Below are 20,575 nucleotides of genomic sequence, written 5' to 3'. Positions count from 1 at the left end.
ATGACCATGACTTTTCCTCTGCAATTCATGATAGATTTACAGGCATGCCTGGACCGCAGAAACTGTGTGACAGCACGGTTAGCACTGGCATGATCACTTAGACTGTACCTGTACTGTGATGACTGCGATGTGATGCAATGTTTAGCTAGTTACTGTATGCTGCAGAATTTATGCGCATGCAGCTAGCTGCACGGGTATTCTGCACTCTGAGCGCGCAGAGTCTGCCAGGTTTGCTAGTCTCCAGAAAGAAGCTTTTTCTACAACTTGTCATTCCCTGCGGGCAGAGTCAAGTTACTGGTGAAACAATCTTTTTATATCTACTCCCCTAAATTATGGAAGAAACTGCTGTTTACATTGTTTAAAAAAAAAATTAGTAGAAAAAATAAATGGTATTAGGGAAAAAATATACAGGAAGGACTATACAGAGTCTGAATGATTAGATTAAATTGTTAGTTACTGCTTTCTTCCGTGGGCTTTGTTAGTTACTGCTTTCTTCCGTGGGGAAACTTGCAAAGTTGAATCAACTGGATGCAGTTACACCAAGAAAAGGCCGAGCTCGGCCACGGCTCGGCCGCGGCCGAGACCACCTCCAGAGCGAGGCCAAATGCGAGGCCAATTTTGGCCTCGCATTTGGCCTTTTGCGCGTTTACACTGAAGCGGGGCTGGACTCGGCCGCGGCCGAGCCGCGGCCGAGCCTCGCACTGTAAACGGGGTCTTATAGATATCATTGATGAGGCCTGGCGGGGATTTCCAACTATACCCAAGACGGGCCATTGAGCCAGCCTTCCCACTCCACGGTATCCCAACACTATCTGTCTACAGGGGCTTTATAGGGGAAAATTCAGTCTAAATATAAGTTTGTCAGATAAGAAAGAATAAAACATTTCCAGTTTTTCATTAAAACGCAACTACTATGCCCGTGGCTCAAATCCTGGTATATCTGAGTGATTACTATTTTGACGGTTTTTTTTTTTTTGTCCAACCAGGAATCACATTATATTTCGGACTTCAATGACAGAAACAATGAATTTACATTATTGTTGGTACACGATCGATGGAAAATTGTGAGGATAAGACATGGTTGTATGGTATGGTATGGTTAGCTCACTCATTTGCATATTCATATCAACGGTACAAGAACTGTTTTGCAGAAATCAGGAAAACTTCAAAATGTCGTAAATTCCTTATTTTTCATCTGATTTCAATCATTTTTTTTTTTTATCGTTGAACTCGTAAGATGTTACTCGATTTTGTCAGATTATCTTTTATTTGGATTGGATTTCCCCTTTAAGTAAAACTTACAGTCCGAAGTTTTCCCCGTCCTCCATTGTCTCGGGTAGCTTCTGGCCGCGGGTCTCCGGGAAGAAGAGGGAGAACAGTCCCGCTAGGACCGAGGCGCTGCCGTAAATGACCAGCGGGAGTGGAGTCCAGTACTTGTCCAGCGTGAGGATGATCGGGGCTATGATGCCGGCGACGCGAGCAAACATCGAGCACGTCCCCATCGCCGCGGTCCTGATCGACGGCGTGGATGTAGTAGACATGGTGAGAAAATGTACCTCTGGGTCATTAGCTTAAAGTCGATCAAAATGTTCATGTAGGATTAATTGTGATTTTCACCGACGAAACATAATGTGACATAATGATAATGATTTTGATAACATAATATACAGTATTATGATAATAAATGTCAATAGTTCAGTTACGTCAAAAATGTAACTAGTTACAGATGTTGCACATTCAAATAAGAAAAAAAAACACGCATTGAAATAGATATATAAGGGGATTACCTTTACGGAAATAATTGTGTGGTTGAAAACAGCCCTGTTAGTAAACGTGTCCACAGTTAATGCAATTGAAGATTTACAGCTTTCAAAACACACAATGAAGAAAAAATATATCTAGGTATACATGAACGGTTATTATTGATTTATACCTCTATTCGGAACTAAACAGGGAAGATACAAACTGCAATGCTTTTTTCGAGTCTCCGTCTTTTATTGACAGCTACACCTTTATAATTACTAAAAAACGGACGAATTTCAGAAGGTCATTTATGATATGATATATAACGTATCCAATTATTTCGACGCATTTCTGTTGAGTTAGCTTACCTGATCTCTGTAGGGTACAACTCCACAGTGTAGAGGTAAAGTATGGCGAAGGAGGCTGAAATGCCGAACTTGCCTATCATAGCAACCGTGGTCAGCGCAGCTCCAGGGGCTGTTGAGAACAAACCATGTTCTATTATTGATTTCGTTTGTCTCGAACTGCTTGCTGATAAAGTCCGCAGATGTATATCTCGTTTCTACATATGAAGAGCTTTCAACCAAGAGGCGCTGAATCTTTTGAAAAACGATAGAATTTGCGCCTGAGATAGATAAGATACTTCTGTAGAAAACAACGAAACACAAGAATAGAAATTTGTCAATAATATTATGTAACAACATATATAATATATGATATGTATATAATATATAATATATAACATTATGTTGATGCAAACGTTACATAATTACATGAATGACGAAAAAAAGATGATATTGATTGATTTAGACATGAATAAAAAAAATGGTTTCTCGCTTTAGGAAACGTGCCATTGTGGAGGTTCATGATACAAGGACAACAAACTTAGTTTGCTTTGTATTGGTTGAAAACTTATGCAGTGTGCCCATCGACTTACGAATAAAGGTCGTACACAGACAGGCGACGCCACCAAGCAACAGGCAACCAAACATACTCAGCCGTCGACCGACGAGCTCAATGATGAACACGGAGAGCAGGTAGGCCGGGATCTCAACCGCGCCCGACACGGCAAAGGCCACGTAGTCGTCGACGCCCAGATTGGACGTGTTCAGCGAGAGCCCGTGGTAGACCATGACGTTGACCATCCTTACAAGGAAAACCAAAGGCACAAAGATAACAATAACAACAGCAACCACTTCTCGTTTTGACAGAGCCACGATATCCTGTGTTTCGGGCTTTTTATATTCCACACCCAGACGTTATGCTCACCGCTTACAAATTATTGTTAAGTAATCGGTAAACTTCTAAATCTGGAATGGAAACAACTTGTTAGGCACTGTAAGAGGTTTAATCTGTATCATAGCAACATTAACATCATCATCGGATTAAAAGACAGCTAGTGGCTTTTGATAATCAAGCAAACCGCCCGTTCACAGAATCCAGGATTTGGCAGAAATAAAATTGCTTGTAGTGTAATACCGATGACTTAAAGAGGTCACGAGGTAATGAAATGGATGATCGTAATTTCAACCTCTTTATTAAACCTTGCATGAATTATTCGCATACCACACAATGTAAGTATCGACAGTGTCCCATCATGCCCGTTGTTATATTGTCATATCTTTATGGTTGGATGTTTTGAGTCTTACCTGAGCCCTGCCATTAAACAATTTGCCCTAGAGAATACATAACCATTATGATGTTAATTTCGTCATGTTTGAATAAGAAATGAAAATATCCAGTATTACATTGTATTTTCTTAATCATTTTCTTAATATTGTTGTCCTTTCAGTACGTCACATATTATGTTCATTGCATTCTCATCCAGCGATGTCGGCACAAAACTAAAGCTTCAACATTTCATAACTTCTAAAAGGATCTTCCTATTTTCCATACGGTTAACGGACGGGTGCTGTTCGTTATTCCGAAGGTTCGCTATTCCGAAGGTTCGTTATTCCGAAGGTTCGTTAATCCGAACATTAAGTGGCGTTATTCCGAAGGTTCGTTATTCCGAAGATTCGTTAATCCGAAAATGAATTTCGGAACAACGAGCCTTCGGAATAACGAATCTTCGGACTAAAGAGCCTTCGGAATAACGAACCTTCGGAATAACGAGCTGTAACCTAACGGACAACTTTCAAAAACGTCTCTACATTTGAATCCACATCTCTATCTAAGGTATTATTCTTATTCAATCCTTTCTGTGACAGGGACTTTGGACAGTTTGTACAACGCTATAGAGTTATCGGTGTAAATTAACACTCAGTCACACAAAAGGATTGAGTGGCTTGAAAAAAAAAAAAAAAAAACCACTCGCACACAACACAACACTGCAGTAAATCAACGGTGTGGATTATAAAGGGGGAAAGTACATACCAGTTAAAAATTATGTTGACTGAGCGGAGACGCATTCGTGGAGTACGGAAGATGTCAAGGCCTGTTTTACGCCGACCTTTGGTGGCGCTCTCCTGTTTGTAGAATCCATCGATTTTGGAGCCAAAAAAAAAAAGAGAGAAAACAAAAAGAGTAATAAGATTGTCGGATCATTATTAAATGCCTAGTAAATACTTATGATGATATGATGGCCTTTCCGTACTAATAGCTCATCCATGTCTGTCCGTTTCTTTCTCTCTTTTTTTTTTATTTATTTATTGATCTGTCCATGAAACAGTCCTCCGTTTCGCCTTTTAATGATTATTTTGCCCTTGTGGTCAACTTGTGTGATATCACTGGCTTCCATGACCTGTGTGGTTGTTATTGTTTCCATTATCGTTATAAATGCTATCATAATATCTTGCTTTAATTTTAATGTTGAATCGTGATCCTTGTCATCAGTGTAACTATTATCGCCTGCGATTGAATTTCTGCATTGCTCTCAATAGTAAAAAAGACTAGACTTGGAATTTGTCAACACTGACAAATTAGGTGATCCGATTTTTTTTTAATCGATGATTCGAGTCCTGATCGCAATAGGCATGACCATACAGGTTTCATCTGTGTTTAATGACATTGACCGTGTGATGTTTTAATTCTCATTTAGAAAAGAGAGTCAGGTCTGCCATCTTTGGTACCAAATTCAGTATACTCTATAACGAAGATACAGAATGAAACATTTATGACCTTTGACCCTAATTTACCTACCCAAGATGGTGTTCGATCAAGTAGTTGTTATCTTATAATAATGTACGTGACATGAACTAAACATGTGCAAATTATGGGGGTAATAGGTAATGTCTTTCTTGAGTTATTGCAAAGAAAGTTGCAGAAAGAAAGTAACATGAAAATACATCGAAGCTAAGCTTTAATTTTTGCGAAGTTTTTCGACGTGATTTCGATGTCGCATGAAAAAGAGTGGGCAAAGAAACGATAGCGCAAAGTCTCAGCTACAACATATTAAAATCTGGGAGAAATTCACAGAAGAGTAAGTGAGCTAGTGTTCGATAAAGACCGTCATGTCAATTTTCATTTCCAGAAAAATTCCCTCCCATAGAGATAACACGTAAACTGGTTAAATTTGACAAGGTTACATTATATCTATTTTCACGAGGTGAAGACATCATCCGATTAAAACTTTGATCGAAGAAAACTTAAAGAGTATTACATTGGCTACAACATACTAAAATCTGGAAGAAATTCACCGAAGGGTAATTGAGCTAGTCGTCGATAAAGACAATCATGTCAATTTTCACATCTAGAAAAATTCCCTCCCATAGAGATAACACGTCATAATGAAGATAAAGAAAGAAGTACATATGACCTTTGACCCTACTTTGCACAGACAAGATGGCGTCTGAGCAAAAAGTGGTTATTTTGTGAAATGATTCTTGTAACATGGTCTTTACGTATGCAAAATATGGGAAAGATAAGACATGTATTCACCAAGATACAGGATGAAACATTTTTGACCTTTGACCCTAATTTACATACCCAAGAAGGTGCCCGATCAAGTAGTTGTTATTTTATGAAATAATGTACGTGACATCAACTAAACATGTGCAAAATAATGGGCTGATAGAGCTTGTTTTTCTTGAGTTATTGCAAAGAAAGTTGCAGAAAGAAAGGAATATGAAAATACATGGAAGATAAGCTTTAATTTCAACCAAGTTTTTGGGCATGATGCCGACTCCGTATGAAAAAACGAAGGGCACATTACGATAGCTCAAAGTCTCAGCTACAACATACTAAAATCTGGGAGAAATTCACCGAAGCATAAGTGAGCTAGTGCTCGATAAAGATAGTCATGTCAGTTTTCATTTCCAGAAAAACTGGACTCCCATAGAGATAACACGTAAACTGGTCAAATTTAACAATGTTACTTTTAATCCCTTTTTACGAGGTGATGCCGTCATCCAATCAAATTGTTGTTAATATATATCTGAAAGACCATTTAATAAGCTACAACATATTGAAATTTGGACGAAAATCAACTAAAGAATAAGTGAGATATGCTTGAATGAACTTGAAATTTGATGACGTCATTTTGAAAATTTTCTTTTTTAACTTTATTAAGAAATTTGATATCTTTTAATCATTTTTTCAGCATCGCCAACCCATGAAATGACATGTACAACTCATCAGCTTTCAGAATATGTAAAGAAAATGGGGGGTCACCGTCCATCCTGACGAGTAAAATCGGATTCAAAATTGGCGGTTTTTTTGCATTGTTGCACTGTATATCGCCATTGACGCGCGCGCGGAATTTCAACTTTGACGGGCCCGTATGACGTCATATTGAGTCGGATCGACTTGAAACTTGGTAGAAATATTCCTTGACATTTTACGCATCCGATAAGTGTGAAAAAACGGGGAATTTCTATTGCGCATGAGCTGTACGTGCGTATATGTGCGCGCGCGTACGCGTCCGTCCAATTTTTTCAATTTTTCAAAAAATGCTCCAAATGGTCTGAAACGTGTGCAAAAAAAATTTGAGCTCGATTTGAGCATACAAATATTTTAACGCGCGCGTACGCGCACGTTTTAAGAGAAAATATGAATTTTGAGAATATGAGTAAAATGCACATAACTTGAAATGTATGTGACGTAAATTTCATTGAAAAATTCCATTCCATTAATGAGATATGAATGAAAATGTGTTTTCATATAATGACGTCATAGTGACGTCACGGTCGACTGATCACAGTGATACATAAAATTTGTCGTCTTTGGGACATGATACATATATGGTATGAGTTTGAAATTGATACTCTGAGAACTTTTTGAGTAAGTAGATACACAACTTTTGTCCAGAAATAAGAACCAACAAAGAATCCGTACAAATACAGAAGGTGATCCGAGAGGATACTCGGATCACCTAAAAAGATTTTCACAGGCAGACGATGTAGTGGATGATCTATCTAAAAACAGAAGCTTTGTAGTCTTTTCGTGATGTATACATCTCTATTACCGTATTATGCCATGTTAATATTTTGGGTGACATGACATTTGCTCTTGCGACATTGATAGCTTCGGTTTTATTTTCTCCGAAAACTTAGGGTTAGGTTTAGGGTTGTGATAGGGTTTTAGGTTTACTTTGATGTGAGGATTAGGATTAGAGTTTAGGTTATGTTTTTGGGTAGAACTTACACAGTGTATGTTTGGCTCAGCGTGCAGATATTTCGTTGGAGCAATTGTCGCACAAGCAAATGTCATGGAAATGTATTTCCAAATTTTTATTCACATGGTGTCGTTTCGTTCGTTTCCCCATTCATAGTTATTCTGTCTCTCCTACCATTTCCTTGACGAACTCGCCGCTGAGGATGGGGCCCGATGGGGATTTGTCGTTCGACTCTGCAACCTTACGCAATGATTTCTCCGCCTCCTGGTACTTCCCCTGTGAAATCTGCCATCTCATAGATTCGGGCAGGAAGCTGTTTAAGTGTGCATTACAGACAAAAGTACGGAATCAATGATAAAGAATTAATCAATTGTGTGATGAAAAACAAGCTTTAAACTGAGAGAAAGTAAAGAAAAAGGAAGAAAGAATGAAAGAAAGAGGAGAACCGATGCTGTTCAATTACTACTACTAGATTTGATCACTTCCATTTTCATGACAATGTATATTTACTATAAGGCTTTAAAATATTGTATAACTTTTCACTTCACATTGGCTTGGTTCAATATCATTCTTCATTACCAAAAATGTGATATATAATAATCTTATATGCTTGTCGAAAACTAGAATAAATTTTGAATTGAATTGAATTGAAGTTTGTATTAATTTAGGATGAGATACAGGTGTAGAGAGAGGAAGAGAGAGAGAACGCGAGTGTAAAGAATATTATGTACATGAACGAGGGGGAGAGAGATGAGGAAAAGGGGGTATAGGGTATAGGGTATAGGGGTATAGGGGTATAGTGGGATAGGAAACAGGAAGGAATAGTTGACAACAAGAACTGATGTGAACATCAGTTTTTGTTCTCGTTCTTATCTCCCCCTCTCCATCTCTGTCTCTCTCCCTCCCTCTCTGGAGTGATTCCTTTGAGCATTTTTAGATATTGTACTCTTTTTCGAAAGATATAGTGTTTGTTTAAAAAATAATGATAATAATAGTAACGACATGTACAGTGATCATTAAGATTTGGTTACATTAAATTCGATGTTTTTTTTTTAAACAATACAAACATCATCCATAGTTACCCTAGATTGCAGTGAGAAGTAGTCATTTAGGATTTTTCTTTTCGTGTGTTTTGAGCTTGGGAAGGGATCATGAGGGACAGTTAGAGTATTTTTTTGTTTGCTGTTGTTTATGTTTGACTTATCTGTTGCCTGTTTGTTTGTTTTGTTGATATTATGCTGGTACAGATGCATCACTCTTCACGAACTTAATCTAAGTGTGACGAAGGATTGTCTTTTAAACATGCCTAAGTCTGTAAGTAGTGAAAAATTATTCTTTGAGTATAGGGATGCTGTATTGCAAGTATTGAGGGAACAGCTATTAGGCCTGAGTCCAGACAGGTATAGCCTTGTAGCTCCCCAACCTCCTCCCACACACACACACACACACACACACACACACACACACACACGCACACACACAAACGAAGAAGACATAATTGCAACATATGTCCTAGCTTGTCTCACAGAGATATGACTTACAACATAAGAACTAAGAAGACCACCGTCGGGGCGGTAGCCACTAGCTCCAGGGTCTTCCAGTAGCGGAGGAGGTAGGCGAGCAGGGCCAGTAGCATGTAACCGAGGGCGAAAGGGATGACGACCAGGATCCCGACAACGTTGCGTTTGGAAGGACCCACAAACTCGGTCCCTATGATATCAGAGAGGTCAGTCAATTTTATATTCAAATGCCTTCAGGATTCCGAATTTCCCATGGCTTATCTATTTCCGTTGGCAATAGGATAAGTTGTTTGAGACACTTATGCATTAAATACATGCGCAGCGCAGTGGAAAATGGACTCTAAGACAATTTGTGAATGCTTTCAACAAAAGCAAAAAAAAAATGTAAATATACCTAAAATGAGTAAATGCAGCAATATCAGTAGAACACATAATGCGTAAATTTGCACAATCCTTCCAAATGTTATAAATAAGCCAGTTCGGGGTTCCACTTGAACATGAGCAGAAAAAGGTCATCTGTACCAGCAAAGCATGTTGGCTGTTAAATTCACTGAGATAAGCATCTGTGACGTAATGATTATTCAAGTGATCCTTATACAATATGTAAGTTGTGCTTGCCATCATATCCACCTGACAGCAATAGCGGTGTTTCACAATATTAACAGAAAAAAAAAAATTGTTATAACATTCCATGCAAAATAATGAAATGGATGCTTTCCAAAGTGTATTGTGGATCATTATAGTCACCTGTTCTTCGCAATTTCATCCTTTGTTCGAACATGACTGATGAATTCTATAAATTGTTACGTTGGGCAAGCTTACACCTTCTGTCGCTTGAAAACTAGTGGAGTGCCTAACCAACTGAGAAAGAAGAAAGGTCATGTGTACCCATATGCCCATGAGCTAACCCCGAACTGGCTTATTGTTGCGTCTCTTATCTCTGGATGAGTAGACAACAACCGTTTGTGACGTCACTGCAGAAATAATACATAGAACTCAACATGATTGACAAATTGTTATTATACAAATGATGCACAGGATAGAGTGCGTGAGTGGAGACGTAGCGCACTCGAGGGTATTTACAATTGTGAAACATGCACGAGGCGAAGCCGAGTGCATGTTGCACTATATTGTAAATACCCGAGAGTGAGCTGCATCTCCACTAACGCCACGAAATAATCCTGTGCATCATTTGTTTTATAAAATGGGTCGAAAACTAACAGCATTTTTCATGTAACTTTGTGGGTCAATACCAGTCAGCTACATGTAGCACTCGTCGATGTTCCCAAACATTTACGCACGTCGCACTCGGAAATCCCGCACATATAAATACTGTGCGTATAAGAGTAAACTTACGCCACACATGTTATGCACACAAGAAAGGCCGGCCGGCAGCCCGAACTAGAAGTTGTTTACAGGATTGACAGCGCGTATAGTAGCTCGCGACGCACTTGTAACAACTGATTGAGTGCGCACTGCTAGTGTAAATATTGTGACGTCAGGCCGAGCATGTTAGTGAGAAATTGATGCACGCACACGTGACTCATTTCAGCGCTTCCAATTGGCTACACTCTTGAACCCATTTTATAAACCGGTATATCGAAGTGAATGAGCACCAAAGTAATCAGTGTTTGTTTCTTTTTTTTTTCTTTTTTTTTTTAAAAGACCACTGACATACATACTGGGACAGGATTCGAACCTGCGAATGTCTGATTGCCGGAAAGGCGTTTTATCCACATAGCATGCAGCAGGTACTGCGTATATTCAGATTAATGAAATTGTCTTGTAGCTGATTGACAAATTGCTCTACACCGATGGTATATAGCGGATAAAACGACCATCTGGTGATAGTGTATAGTATGCTCATAATTTTTAATGAATTCGGTGATTATTTACGTGACTTGATTCAGGGACCCTGCGATTTACAGTCTTAAGTCTTATCCACTGCGCCGTTAGGGCTCCTCGATTTCACAACATTCAAACTTTCAAGCCTTGGTGACAAGATTCTCTAAAATGATTTCGTAGTATATTCCATAGGATATATTGCCTATAGGCACTATAAATTGAGTAAACTACAGTTCCGAAGACTCTGCAGCAGTATATCCGACGTGTAGACGAGCTTATCATGCCCCTTTTCATCACGAAGTACCTTATAGGTAGTGCGAGCACTAGTCTTTAGAAATCGACTCTTACCAAGCACGAAGGTTATAATGTAAATGCTGATGCCGGCGGCCCCTTGGAAGAACCTCATAACCGCGTAGACTGCCCATGTCGGCGAGAACGCCAAAGCCACACCGGCTATCAGCCTCAGCACCAAGCACGCCATCAACGTCCACCATCGGCCAACGCTGTAAAAGACAACAACAACAACAACAATAACAACGTACAACCTATTGTCATAGATGAACCGTCATCTGTAACTTTAACATGTTCTCATTTTTCCGAAGGAAGGCTTTTACTTTTCCATGCAATTTATTATTATGTTTTTTAATTATTTTCTGTAGTCATAAGATCAAACCTAATTCTTTTATTTATGTTGTTTAATCAGAATCTTGTTTGTAAAGTGTTAAAAAAGTGACAAGTTTACTACTGTGATTTGTTGTATTGGTGCAGTGATAGTCTTCTTCTGATGACCCAGGATAAAGCTATTCCATCAATCTGTATACACATCAAATGCATTTCCTCAACTTAGAATACAGTTTGCATGTGATATGCTCTTTTCTAAATGTTATCAAATTCACAGATATTTCGTCTTTCCCCGGGGACATAACACTCCTTTCCATCTAGCTATTATGCTATTTAAAAAAATGTCAAAACTTAACTCCCCCCCCCAAAAAAAAAAAGAAAGGAAAAAAAAAAAAAAAACAACAACACTCGCTTTGCATTCAAGTCAGTTTATGTTTGGATGAGGAAGCCCTAGGCTAACTAAATGGTTGCCAGAAGAAAAGAACAAAAAAAACATACATAGGCCTATATTGTTTCTGAGTAATATGCATGAAATGAACACACTCATGAACACGTCTTCCCCTATTGTCCACCCCATTACATCGGGACCACAGTCAGACAGTGTTGTCTATTTGGCTGTTGCTGCTTTTAATTTCCTTGTTTTGTTTTGGTTTTTTTTCTCTCTCTCTCTTTTGCTTACGGTAAGCGCTCTCCTTTTTTTGTTTTCTTAAATAAAACAACAAATTAGATAAAAAATAAAACAAAGGACTAAACTAGTTTGCTATGGTTGCCCCGATGGTTATACAGAAACTTAGGGGAAAAAAAAGCCTTCGACCTATATTTGTACTACTGTATGTAGAATATAACTAAACCTCCCAGTTGACCTCAATAAGGGGAAGTGTATTCGATTTTTTTTTTTTTTTTTTTTTAGTTTTAACGACGTTCTCTCACGCAAAAGGCAGCAGCTAATCAATGGCTATGTCAACATGTTTTGTTGCATTGTCAAAAAGAAACAGAACATCTCGTGAGAGCATGCAAATACGCGTAGATTGCTAAAATACCAGACGTGTAGTGCAATGAACATCGCGATGAAGAGAAAAGCAGGAAATATCTTTCCTGTTCTCAATAAAAAAGAAAAAAAAAAAACTATCGGTAATGGCGATTATTGCGCTTGAAGAGCGATGAAGCTATGATACCGGACAGAATAACAATAATGCAGCAAACAGTGGACTTTGTAACTCTGGCGCCATGGTGTAAACCCCCTGACCGCCACATTACTCTGAGACTGCGACACATAGTCATGCTTTCGGAAACCATTACGGTGATCAGATGGTACTAATTTATGTAACTTTTATAAATATTGTTGATGTAATGAGCAAAGCTATAGAGGATTTGCCAGACTTTGCGTGTTTGATATTAATTGCATGACAAATCTATGATCGTTTTCTTTCAACTGGCTGCATTATAGTAGAGGCATGACATTTGCACACAAAAAGAAAAAAAAAAAAAAACAGTGATTGAAACTTAAAATTTACTCTCAAATCCACTAAGGAGCACTGTTTGATAGTCAATCACCACATAAAATGCAAGCTACATGTGACAGGAACGGAACTGCCAGAAACGCTTTCATTGCAGTGTGCCCATTGACGATTTATCGATCGGTTTGAACGAGTTTGTGATGGGTTTGAGCAGAATATGTTCGGGTGTGCGAACGTGGCACGTAAAGAGTTACAGATCTGTTGAGTCACGAGCCTCAACTCACAAGTGTTTGTCAGCTCAGCCTCACATAGTCTGAACCCTTTTCATTCGTGACCGTTAGAGGGCGATACATGCTCATCTCTAATATAAAAGGATATCCCCGAAAGAGATAAGTGGCAAAACCCTCGAAAACCGCCCGACCCGAAGAGAATTTGAGATGTATTCATTTATTCATTTATTTATTTATTTATTTTTGTTTATTTATTTATTTATTTATTTATTTATTTATTTATTTATTTGTTTATTTCACTTATTCATGTATTCATATATTCAATTATCCATTTATTCATGTATTGATTTATTGATTTATTCATTCATTCGTGTATTTATTTATTCATTTATTTAATCATTTATTTATTTATTTATCCATTTATCCATTTATTCATATGAAGAGTTTGTTTTCAAAAACCGGTAAGTCGATTTTTGAAGATTTTGAAGTAAGATCTCTGTCATAAAGTACAAAATAATACCTTTTAAATGATATATTGGTCACTACATATAAAGGTACATATTTGAGGTTATGGTCAAAACAAGCAAAAAATTCTGTTTATTCTCTTTATTTTTCTTGACCTTTAATCGCAAATATCTCCATTTGGCAAATATGGACTTATCGGTCTTTGCAAACAAACTCTTCATATATTCATTTATGCATTATTCATTAATTTATTTATTCATTTATCTATTTATTTATTCATGTATTTATCCATTCTTTTATTCATTTATTCATTTATCTATTTATTCATTTATCCATTTATTCAGGTCTTGCAATAAAAATGTTTGGCACCAGCTCTCGACCTGTCGCTAACGGTGTATATTGCACTAAAGATAATAATGATATACGGGAACTGTACCCATATTACTCACAAATCTGCCAGAGATCCGAATACAATCGAGCCCACCAGGTAGCCACCGTAAAAGATGGATTGGGAAATGTCGGTGAGGTCCTCATTTCCACAAACGAGGTTAAACTAAAATTGATGTCAGAAAATGGACACGAAGGGTCCATAAAATGAGAAAAAGTAGCAAGAGAAACAGGTTTGGAAACGTATCAGGGATTTTTTTTTATTCATTTGTTTTCATTTTTCCAGCAAAATATACCACAAAATAAATCAGGAATTATAGCATAGGCGTGTATTCAAGTTTATGATAGACAATAGTTATCAAATAAAATCATACATGCATACCGGCAAAATACAAAGTTATGTTTAGAGAAAAAAAAAATGAGAGGTCCACTGAAAATCATGCTTGTATACTGCAAACCACTTACATGTTTCTTATAAAAAAATATTTGTTTACAAAGACAGGACGGAACAAGACAGGACGGAACAAGACAGGACAGAACAAGAAACCAACAACACGACATGACTTGACTGAAAAGAGTACCATTGAAATTACCTCACCCCCCCCCCCCCCGCTAAATACGGGTTAGTGATAAGGTTAGAGTAAAGACTAGGGTTAGACTTTGGTTTAGGGATAGGATTAGCTTTAGAATCAGGCTTAGGGTTAGGCTCAGGGGTCGAGACTCTGGGGTAATTGCCCAGGGGTATATTGTCCTAGACCCGTATAGTTTAGATTGATTATTGACAATCTGCTTACAATTTCCTTTCACCGACATGAAAGAAGAGGCAGAATGTAGAACATCGTTTGATATTTAGGTATCAATTAAACCCAATTTGCGTGTAAACAGGGACAATATTTCCATTTCGTGTCCAAAGCTGCAAATGACTTTAATTGTAAAATTACAATGAGTTTTCGCTTGACGGTTGTAGAACAAGGATAAATCAAATAAGAAAACAAAACAAACAAAAACAACAACAAAAGAAAACTGGTAATTTTCATGGCCGTACCTCAGTGACAATGGACGATTTATATTGTGACCTGTCGTATTCCCAGCCTTGATCACAGGCGATGACGTCCCCCGATGCGACGCCGTAATCTTGGGGAAAGAGTCCCGGCGAGAAGTCGACATTCGACGCGTTATATTTGCGACACTGCTCGTACACCAGCTCACCGTCGGCGGTGAAATTGAACGGGATGCTGGCGTTCCTCTTGGCGGCGACACAAGCATCGGGTGTTAAACCTGCGCCACTGCAATCAAAATCGTCCCATTCCGGTACCTGAAAGTGGCAGTTGAGGTATTAGACATTTTTTTTTTTTTAAATGTGCATCATCTGTCTTTCTGTTGCTTCTTATACTTCATTCATTCATGTGCAAGTGTCTCATGCTATAACACAAAAACTCGAGCTGTAGAATTCAATTCAATTCAATCTATTTTACTCTCTTCTTCCAGAGAAGATAACCTATACGAAAATTACACAATGGTCGACTTTACGATGACAATTAGAGGTAATTAATTAATCAAGAGCGTGCATACGTAGTCTTAAACTATTAAAAAAAAATAAGTTACCCTATCCGTGCTCTTAGGAAAACAAAAAAAAAAGGGTTTACTAAAAGCAGAACTTGTATACTGTACAACAACTCATGAAGTCGACTTATAGACTTACAGATAAAACAAAAAATATAAAGTCATTAGAATTAATATTGATTGTTACAAAGTTAATTGAACATCAAGCGACCAACAAGTAAGCAAACAGACATTAGAAAATTCCTCTATAAGTTAACAAAAATAGACATTGCAGACAAAAGCTGTGAGGATGGTCAAAGTCTCCGAGCCACCATCTCCTCTCGTTCCTCCCCCCCCCCCCCCTTCATAAACATTTCTCCACCTTCTATTCATCTCAATGATCTAATTCAGATCATTCAAAGTAACATTATTTTCTTCAACATCTATTCACTTCAAATATGCAATTAAATTTACTGATGATTGTTCCAATCCTTTTGGGATTCATTTAAGAGTACATTATCTACTGTTATGTGAAAATTATTTGCTTCAGAATGGTCTCATGTTCAAGTAATGTGCAGTTTAATGTTTCCAGATGAGCATGCCTGCACAGTGACGGGGCGATATAATGCAGGGCTCTTAAAAAAAATCGTTTAACAAAATCGAAAAAAAAAAGAAATCGTAAAAAAAAAGTCACAACACCCATGAATTTCAATGTCCAAAGATTCCGCCCTTAGATTCTTCTAAGCGGGAGGGGGGGGGGGGCTTGACCTTGACACTCCCCCCCCCCCTCAAACTGGAAAACGTTCCGCGGCCCCTGTAATGTACTCTTAAATGAATCCCACAATTCCACACAAATTACATTTTGTTATATGCATCCAGATATCAACGAATAGCAACAATTATTTGAAAATTCAGTGTATACAGACTTTGAGTAATACTTCATAATATAGAATGGATTTAAATCAGTCTATAGTACGTTACATTCATATCGGATAATGAGATCACGTACATTGAAGGGGGCGTGACACCAAAAAGGACAGTCTGTGTTGGGCACGCCTATTAGAATACATGACATGCACAGATACACAACATCCGTCCACTAAATAACAGAATAATTGGAGACGGTGCAGGATTTATGTGTGTATGGTCATGTATGGAGAATAATGTTATCATACCAGTTATAGAATTCAACTATTGTAGAGTTATCGAATATAACAAATGATTTTATTTTTCTTTGTGTGTGCTAAAAGAAAAAAAAATGTTCATTTAAACGTTGACAATTTTTAATGATTATTGAGAATAAATTGATGGCAAAGGAGGTGTACATTAGAATGCATGACTGTGTGCTCAAGGAAGCAGAGCTAAAGAAGAAAGCATGCGTAAATTCTCCACAGGTAAACTTGTTAAACAAGTGGTATTATAATGGAATCACATTGTGACACTAACTGGAATGTGTGAGCACTTTATGTCACATAGTATGTAATCATCCTTCTTTTGTTTAGGGTTTTTTTCTGAGTTATTGGTTTATCTGCGCAAGGACCGCAATAAATTCCAGAAATCTATACACGGCACGACTGATTCACGCGCTACCTGATGTGAAATTATAAAAAAATTATTTGGAGCATCCGGGTAAGGCTTGGTGACAATGGGAGCGCTTCTGACTGCATTCAGTGTTAATCTAATTATTGGTTTCGGGCAAAGCTTAGGAAATGGGCAATGTAATTCAAGAAAAAAAAAATGAATTTTCAAAATTCCCGACTTTTGCCTACATAAAGTCCGTTATCGCCGTTCACAATCATTTGAAATTACTAGTAGAACACAATTAAACATAAACGCTCCGTGCAGTTATCACCAGCTTCTGTGTATGAGCATTGGCAGTAAAAGACAAAAGAAATAAAAAAGAGGAAAAAAGACAAATAAAATCATGGTATGGAAAAAAAATAGATTCTCTTTGCTGTGTTTAAACTGTCCTGTTTGTTCAGTCGTGGTCCGTGATCAATGGTGATATCTTCCACCCAGCCTGTTCGTGACTTCATGCACTTTATGCATTGTTCGCTTTTTCGTGTGATTTGTTTGTCTGGTCCTGTCTATCCTGTAAAGTCTGTCCTCTTTTGAATTATCATTTTCTATTCGCAACCTTTTGGTCGATTGTACGGGTTGTCAACAGTATTCAAGCTCTGCGTTTTAAAGGGGTTGTACATTACTGGTTGAGGTGAGGATTCATTTTCAATACGTTTTGCAAGATTTTCAGAGAACACAATGAAATGTTTAAGATCATACAGTCTAATGAGAATAAAAATGACTGTGAGACATCCAAAAACAAGGTAAAACAAAGATATCTTAGTAAAAGTCGTGGCCTGTCAATTTCATTAGGATCACTTTTTTTTTTATATCTCTTCGATTTCAAAACCAATGTTCATCAAATAAACGTTGAATCCTTCTGGGAATTACATGCTTTTTCATATTTCATAAGATGTTTCTTATTATTTAAAAAAAAAAGTGTTATAAACCTGTCGTTAAGTCTCACGCAAAACTATATGATCCCTTTAATGGATCTCACTTCTTTCTTTTGTCCCCTTCGGGGCATGAACAATGAAACAATTTTGGTTTCAATTTATGCACGTGTCTTTGTTTCGTTAATTACCTCTGATGTTCTATAGTAGGGTCAACCATTGTGTACTCGCGATCAATTTTCTGATAATCTATGTCATGTTTCGTGGAGGAAGAAGATGAACTTTAAAAAAAAAATGATTAAATGGAAGAAGGATAATCCTGGTTTTGACTCACCGCACACCAGTGGTCCATGGATGCACTGAGAAAAACAGTGATCATGGAGATCCACGAATTGAAAAAGATGATGATGCAGCAAATCAGGAAAACGCGTCGCTGGTAGGGCCCGAATTCTCCGATGTCCTTCAGGATGTCGTCCAACTTCGGCATGATGTCGATGTCAATCCGACGATGTTTTTTGGAAAGTGAGAATGTTTTGGGGAGTCGGGGGGTATCGAATGTTGAGCGCTGGTTGTCCGGACGTGTTGTGACGCATTCTGCTATCCAGACTGTCTTTTTTCTTACGGTATACGGACTTCTCTCTCTCTCTCTCTCCTTCTAATCCTTTCTTTCTCTCTCTCTCTCTCTCTCTCTCTCGCTTTCTCTCTGTTGCTACACTTTTGAGGTCAGGGGGGCATTCCATGAAGCATTTTGTCCGAAAATTTGCTCTCAGCCAATCAGATGCAAGGATTTCAGTATTTTGTAACGGTTTGTTAGAAAAAATAATATCCGCTCAAAACGCTTCACGAAATGCCCCCCCGATTGGTTACGACGGAAAAAAGCACTATTGTATAATGCTGTTTTTTTTTTCCTAAGGTAAACATTGAGCAGCCCAGATCACGAACGAAATACTAGTCGTCTCTTACCGCTACTCGTAGCCCGTATACTACATCTTTAAAAACTCCCTATTGATATCAATACCCTAACCAGTGTTAACTTTGTTGATGACAAAGATGATTTCCCACAGTACTATTCGAAGGTCAATGACAGGAAATTCACTTCGAGGTGAACTCTGGTTAGCGGCTCCTGTGCTGTCTTTTTGTCTATGTAGGCCCTACTTATTAACGGCCGCCAGCTTGACTGCCCGAATCTGTATAATCAGGAAGTAGGAGCCTATTTTTCACGTAATAAACCAAATAATGATCGATTTAGCAGGCGATCGAGCTCAAGTAATTTTTAAGGGGGGGGGGGAATTATAAATTATCGTAATATTTATGCAGTTCAGATGGACATTCAGTAAAGATATCGTTAAAACTTCCATGTTAACATGTCCATGCTTTCATTACCTCGCTTAAAGTTGGCCTTTAACGGTAGTGTACAGCACCCCCTATAATTTCTTGCAGTAAAGATTTTGACCTCGACGAATCCTTAAACATTCCCAATTGAATATGGATACCAAAGTCAGCAACACTAGCCACACTAGCATCGCAATGTAACCATGGTGGTCACGTGATTATGACGACCTATTATCGGATCATGTGAGGTACACTATGAACTAAAGTTTCGTAACGCCAGACAATACTTGTCACCGCAAACGATCCTGGCTGAGCGGCCACATACAACGTAAGGCGGTTTGACTGAAAGAATACGTTTCTTTATTGGCTCAATACAACGGCTTGGTGATCATTAATTAAACAATTCCTGAGCATTATTTCAAGGTTTAATGCTGTTTTTAATATGTTTTTGAGATTTTTTTCCCGTTTCTTTACGTAGGGATTTTTCTTTCGTGTCTTGAATTCTTGAATTGTATTATAATGTGGATTCCTTTACATCTCTGCTTTGAAATAAGAATAATAATAACGCAATTTTTATAGCGTATATTGCATTGAATGTTTTCTATGCGCTTAACAATATTATCACAAAACATAATTACTTTCAATACACACACAAACACATGCAGAAAGAAAAAAACAATGAAACCTATCTGATCTAGGGAAAAATAATAGTTTACACGTATAAGTTCATTGACCATTTTTACGCACTGGTTCTGTGATTTGGTTTTTGGCAGTGAAATCATATCAATTGAGTATATTGCATGAAAGTTTATCGTCCGAGGGATCCTATAATACCAATTCAAAGAAAATACACGGAAAGGTGGCTTCGTCGGGGAGAACGTGTTCGTCCTCCTAATGTTCAGCTTTATTTATTTAAATGATATCAGCCATTTTCTCCTTAAGTTTAGTCGGCTCGAACACCATAATGCCCGGTCTACACCAACATTTGCACTTGCAACGGTCAAACAACATCGACAAACAGTGTTGTGCGGAGTGAACTAACACTGCGTAATGAATCCCGAACAACGCCCCCTTTCGGGTTATCAAATCGTGAAGAAAGTGCAAAACATTCCACCATTGCGATCACATGAAACTGGAACGAGTCGGCGCTATAAAAGCTCTTGCAAGCTTAACTTCAAGAAAACACACTCCGCGTCAGCACAAACACTCACATGTGTGTATCAATGTTTGGCCAAAGTCTGTTCACCAAAAACTGCCGTTATTTGCATTCTATTGTGTTTCCTTTAAATCATTGTCTTCTGTCTTTTTTTCATTTAATGGGTTTTCCACCCTTGATTCCTAGATTTGACAAGTCTCCCACGAGGTTAACACATGGTATATCTACTTCCTGTAAGCAACGGATTAATGGACCATACTGAAGCAGTTT

General features: G+C 38.0%; 1 protein-coding gene across 1 annotated transcript; it reads right to left on the bottom strand.

The window, feature by feature from the left end:
- Positions 1 to 1,298: 1,298 nt before the first annotated feature.
- Positions 1,299 to 18,304, bottom strand: LOC140234154 (organic cation transporter protein-like). Its single transcript, XM_072314229.1, has 10 exons — positions 18,152 to 18,304; positions 14,868 to 15,137; positions 13,885 to 13,988; positions 11,011 to 11,165; positions 8,839 to 9,007; positions 7,472 to 7,610; positions 4,120 to 4,211; positions 2,681 to 2,889; positions 2,112 to 2,220; positions 1,299 to 1,512 (listed from the first exon to the last, which is right to left on the bottom strand). The coding sequence occupies exons 1-10, from the start codon at positions 18,302 to 18,304 to the stop codon at positions 1,299 to 1,301; spliced, it is 1,614 nt and encodes a 537-aa protein (XP_072170330.1).
- Between the last annotated feature and the right edge of the window lie 2,271 nt (positions 18,305 to 20,575).

This window comes from Diadema setosum, chromosome 10 (genome assembly GCF_964275005.1).
Source record: "Diadema setosum chromosome 10, eeDiaSeto1, whole genome shotgun sequence".
Taxonomy (NCBI): Eukaryota; Metazoa; Echinodermata; class Echinoidea; order Diadematoida; family Diadematidae; genus Diadema; species Diadema setosum.
The sequence above is the reverse complement of the archived record's forward strand: the minus strand, read 5'-3'. Positions and strand labels throughout refer to the sequence as shown.

Excerpts from the sequence above, each read along its gene's own strand:
- LOC140234154 (XM_072314229.1), bottom strand. The coding sequence starts at position 18,304 with ATGCCGAAGTTGGACGACATCCTGAAGGACATCGGAGAATTCGGGCCC. Across the intron at positions 2,221-2,680 it reads TCTGTGTACGACCTTTATTC|CCCCTGGAGCTGCGCTGACC; the intron begins GTAAGTCGATGG and ends TGTTCTCAACAG. Across the intron at positions 1,513-2,111 it reads TTGTACCCTACAGAGATCAG|GACCGCGGCGATGGGGACGT; the intron begins GTAAGCTAACTC and ends GCCGTCGATCAG.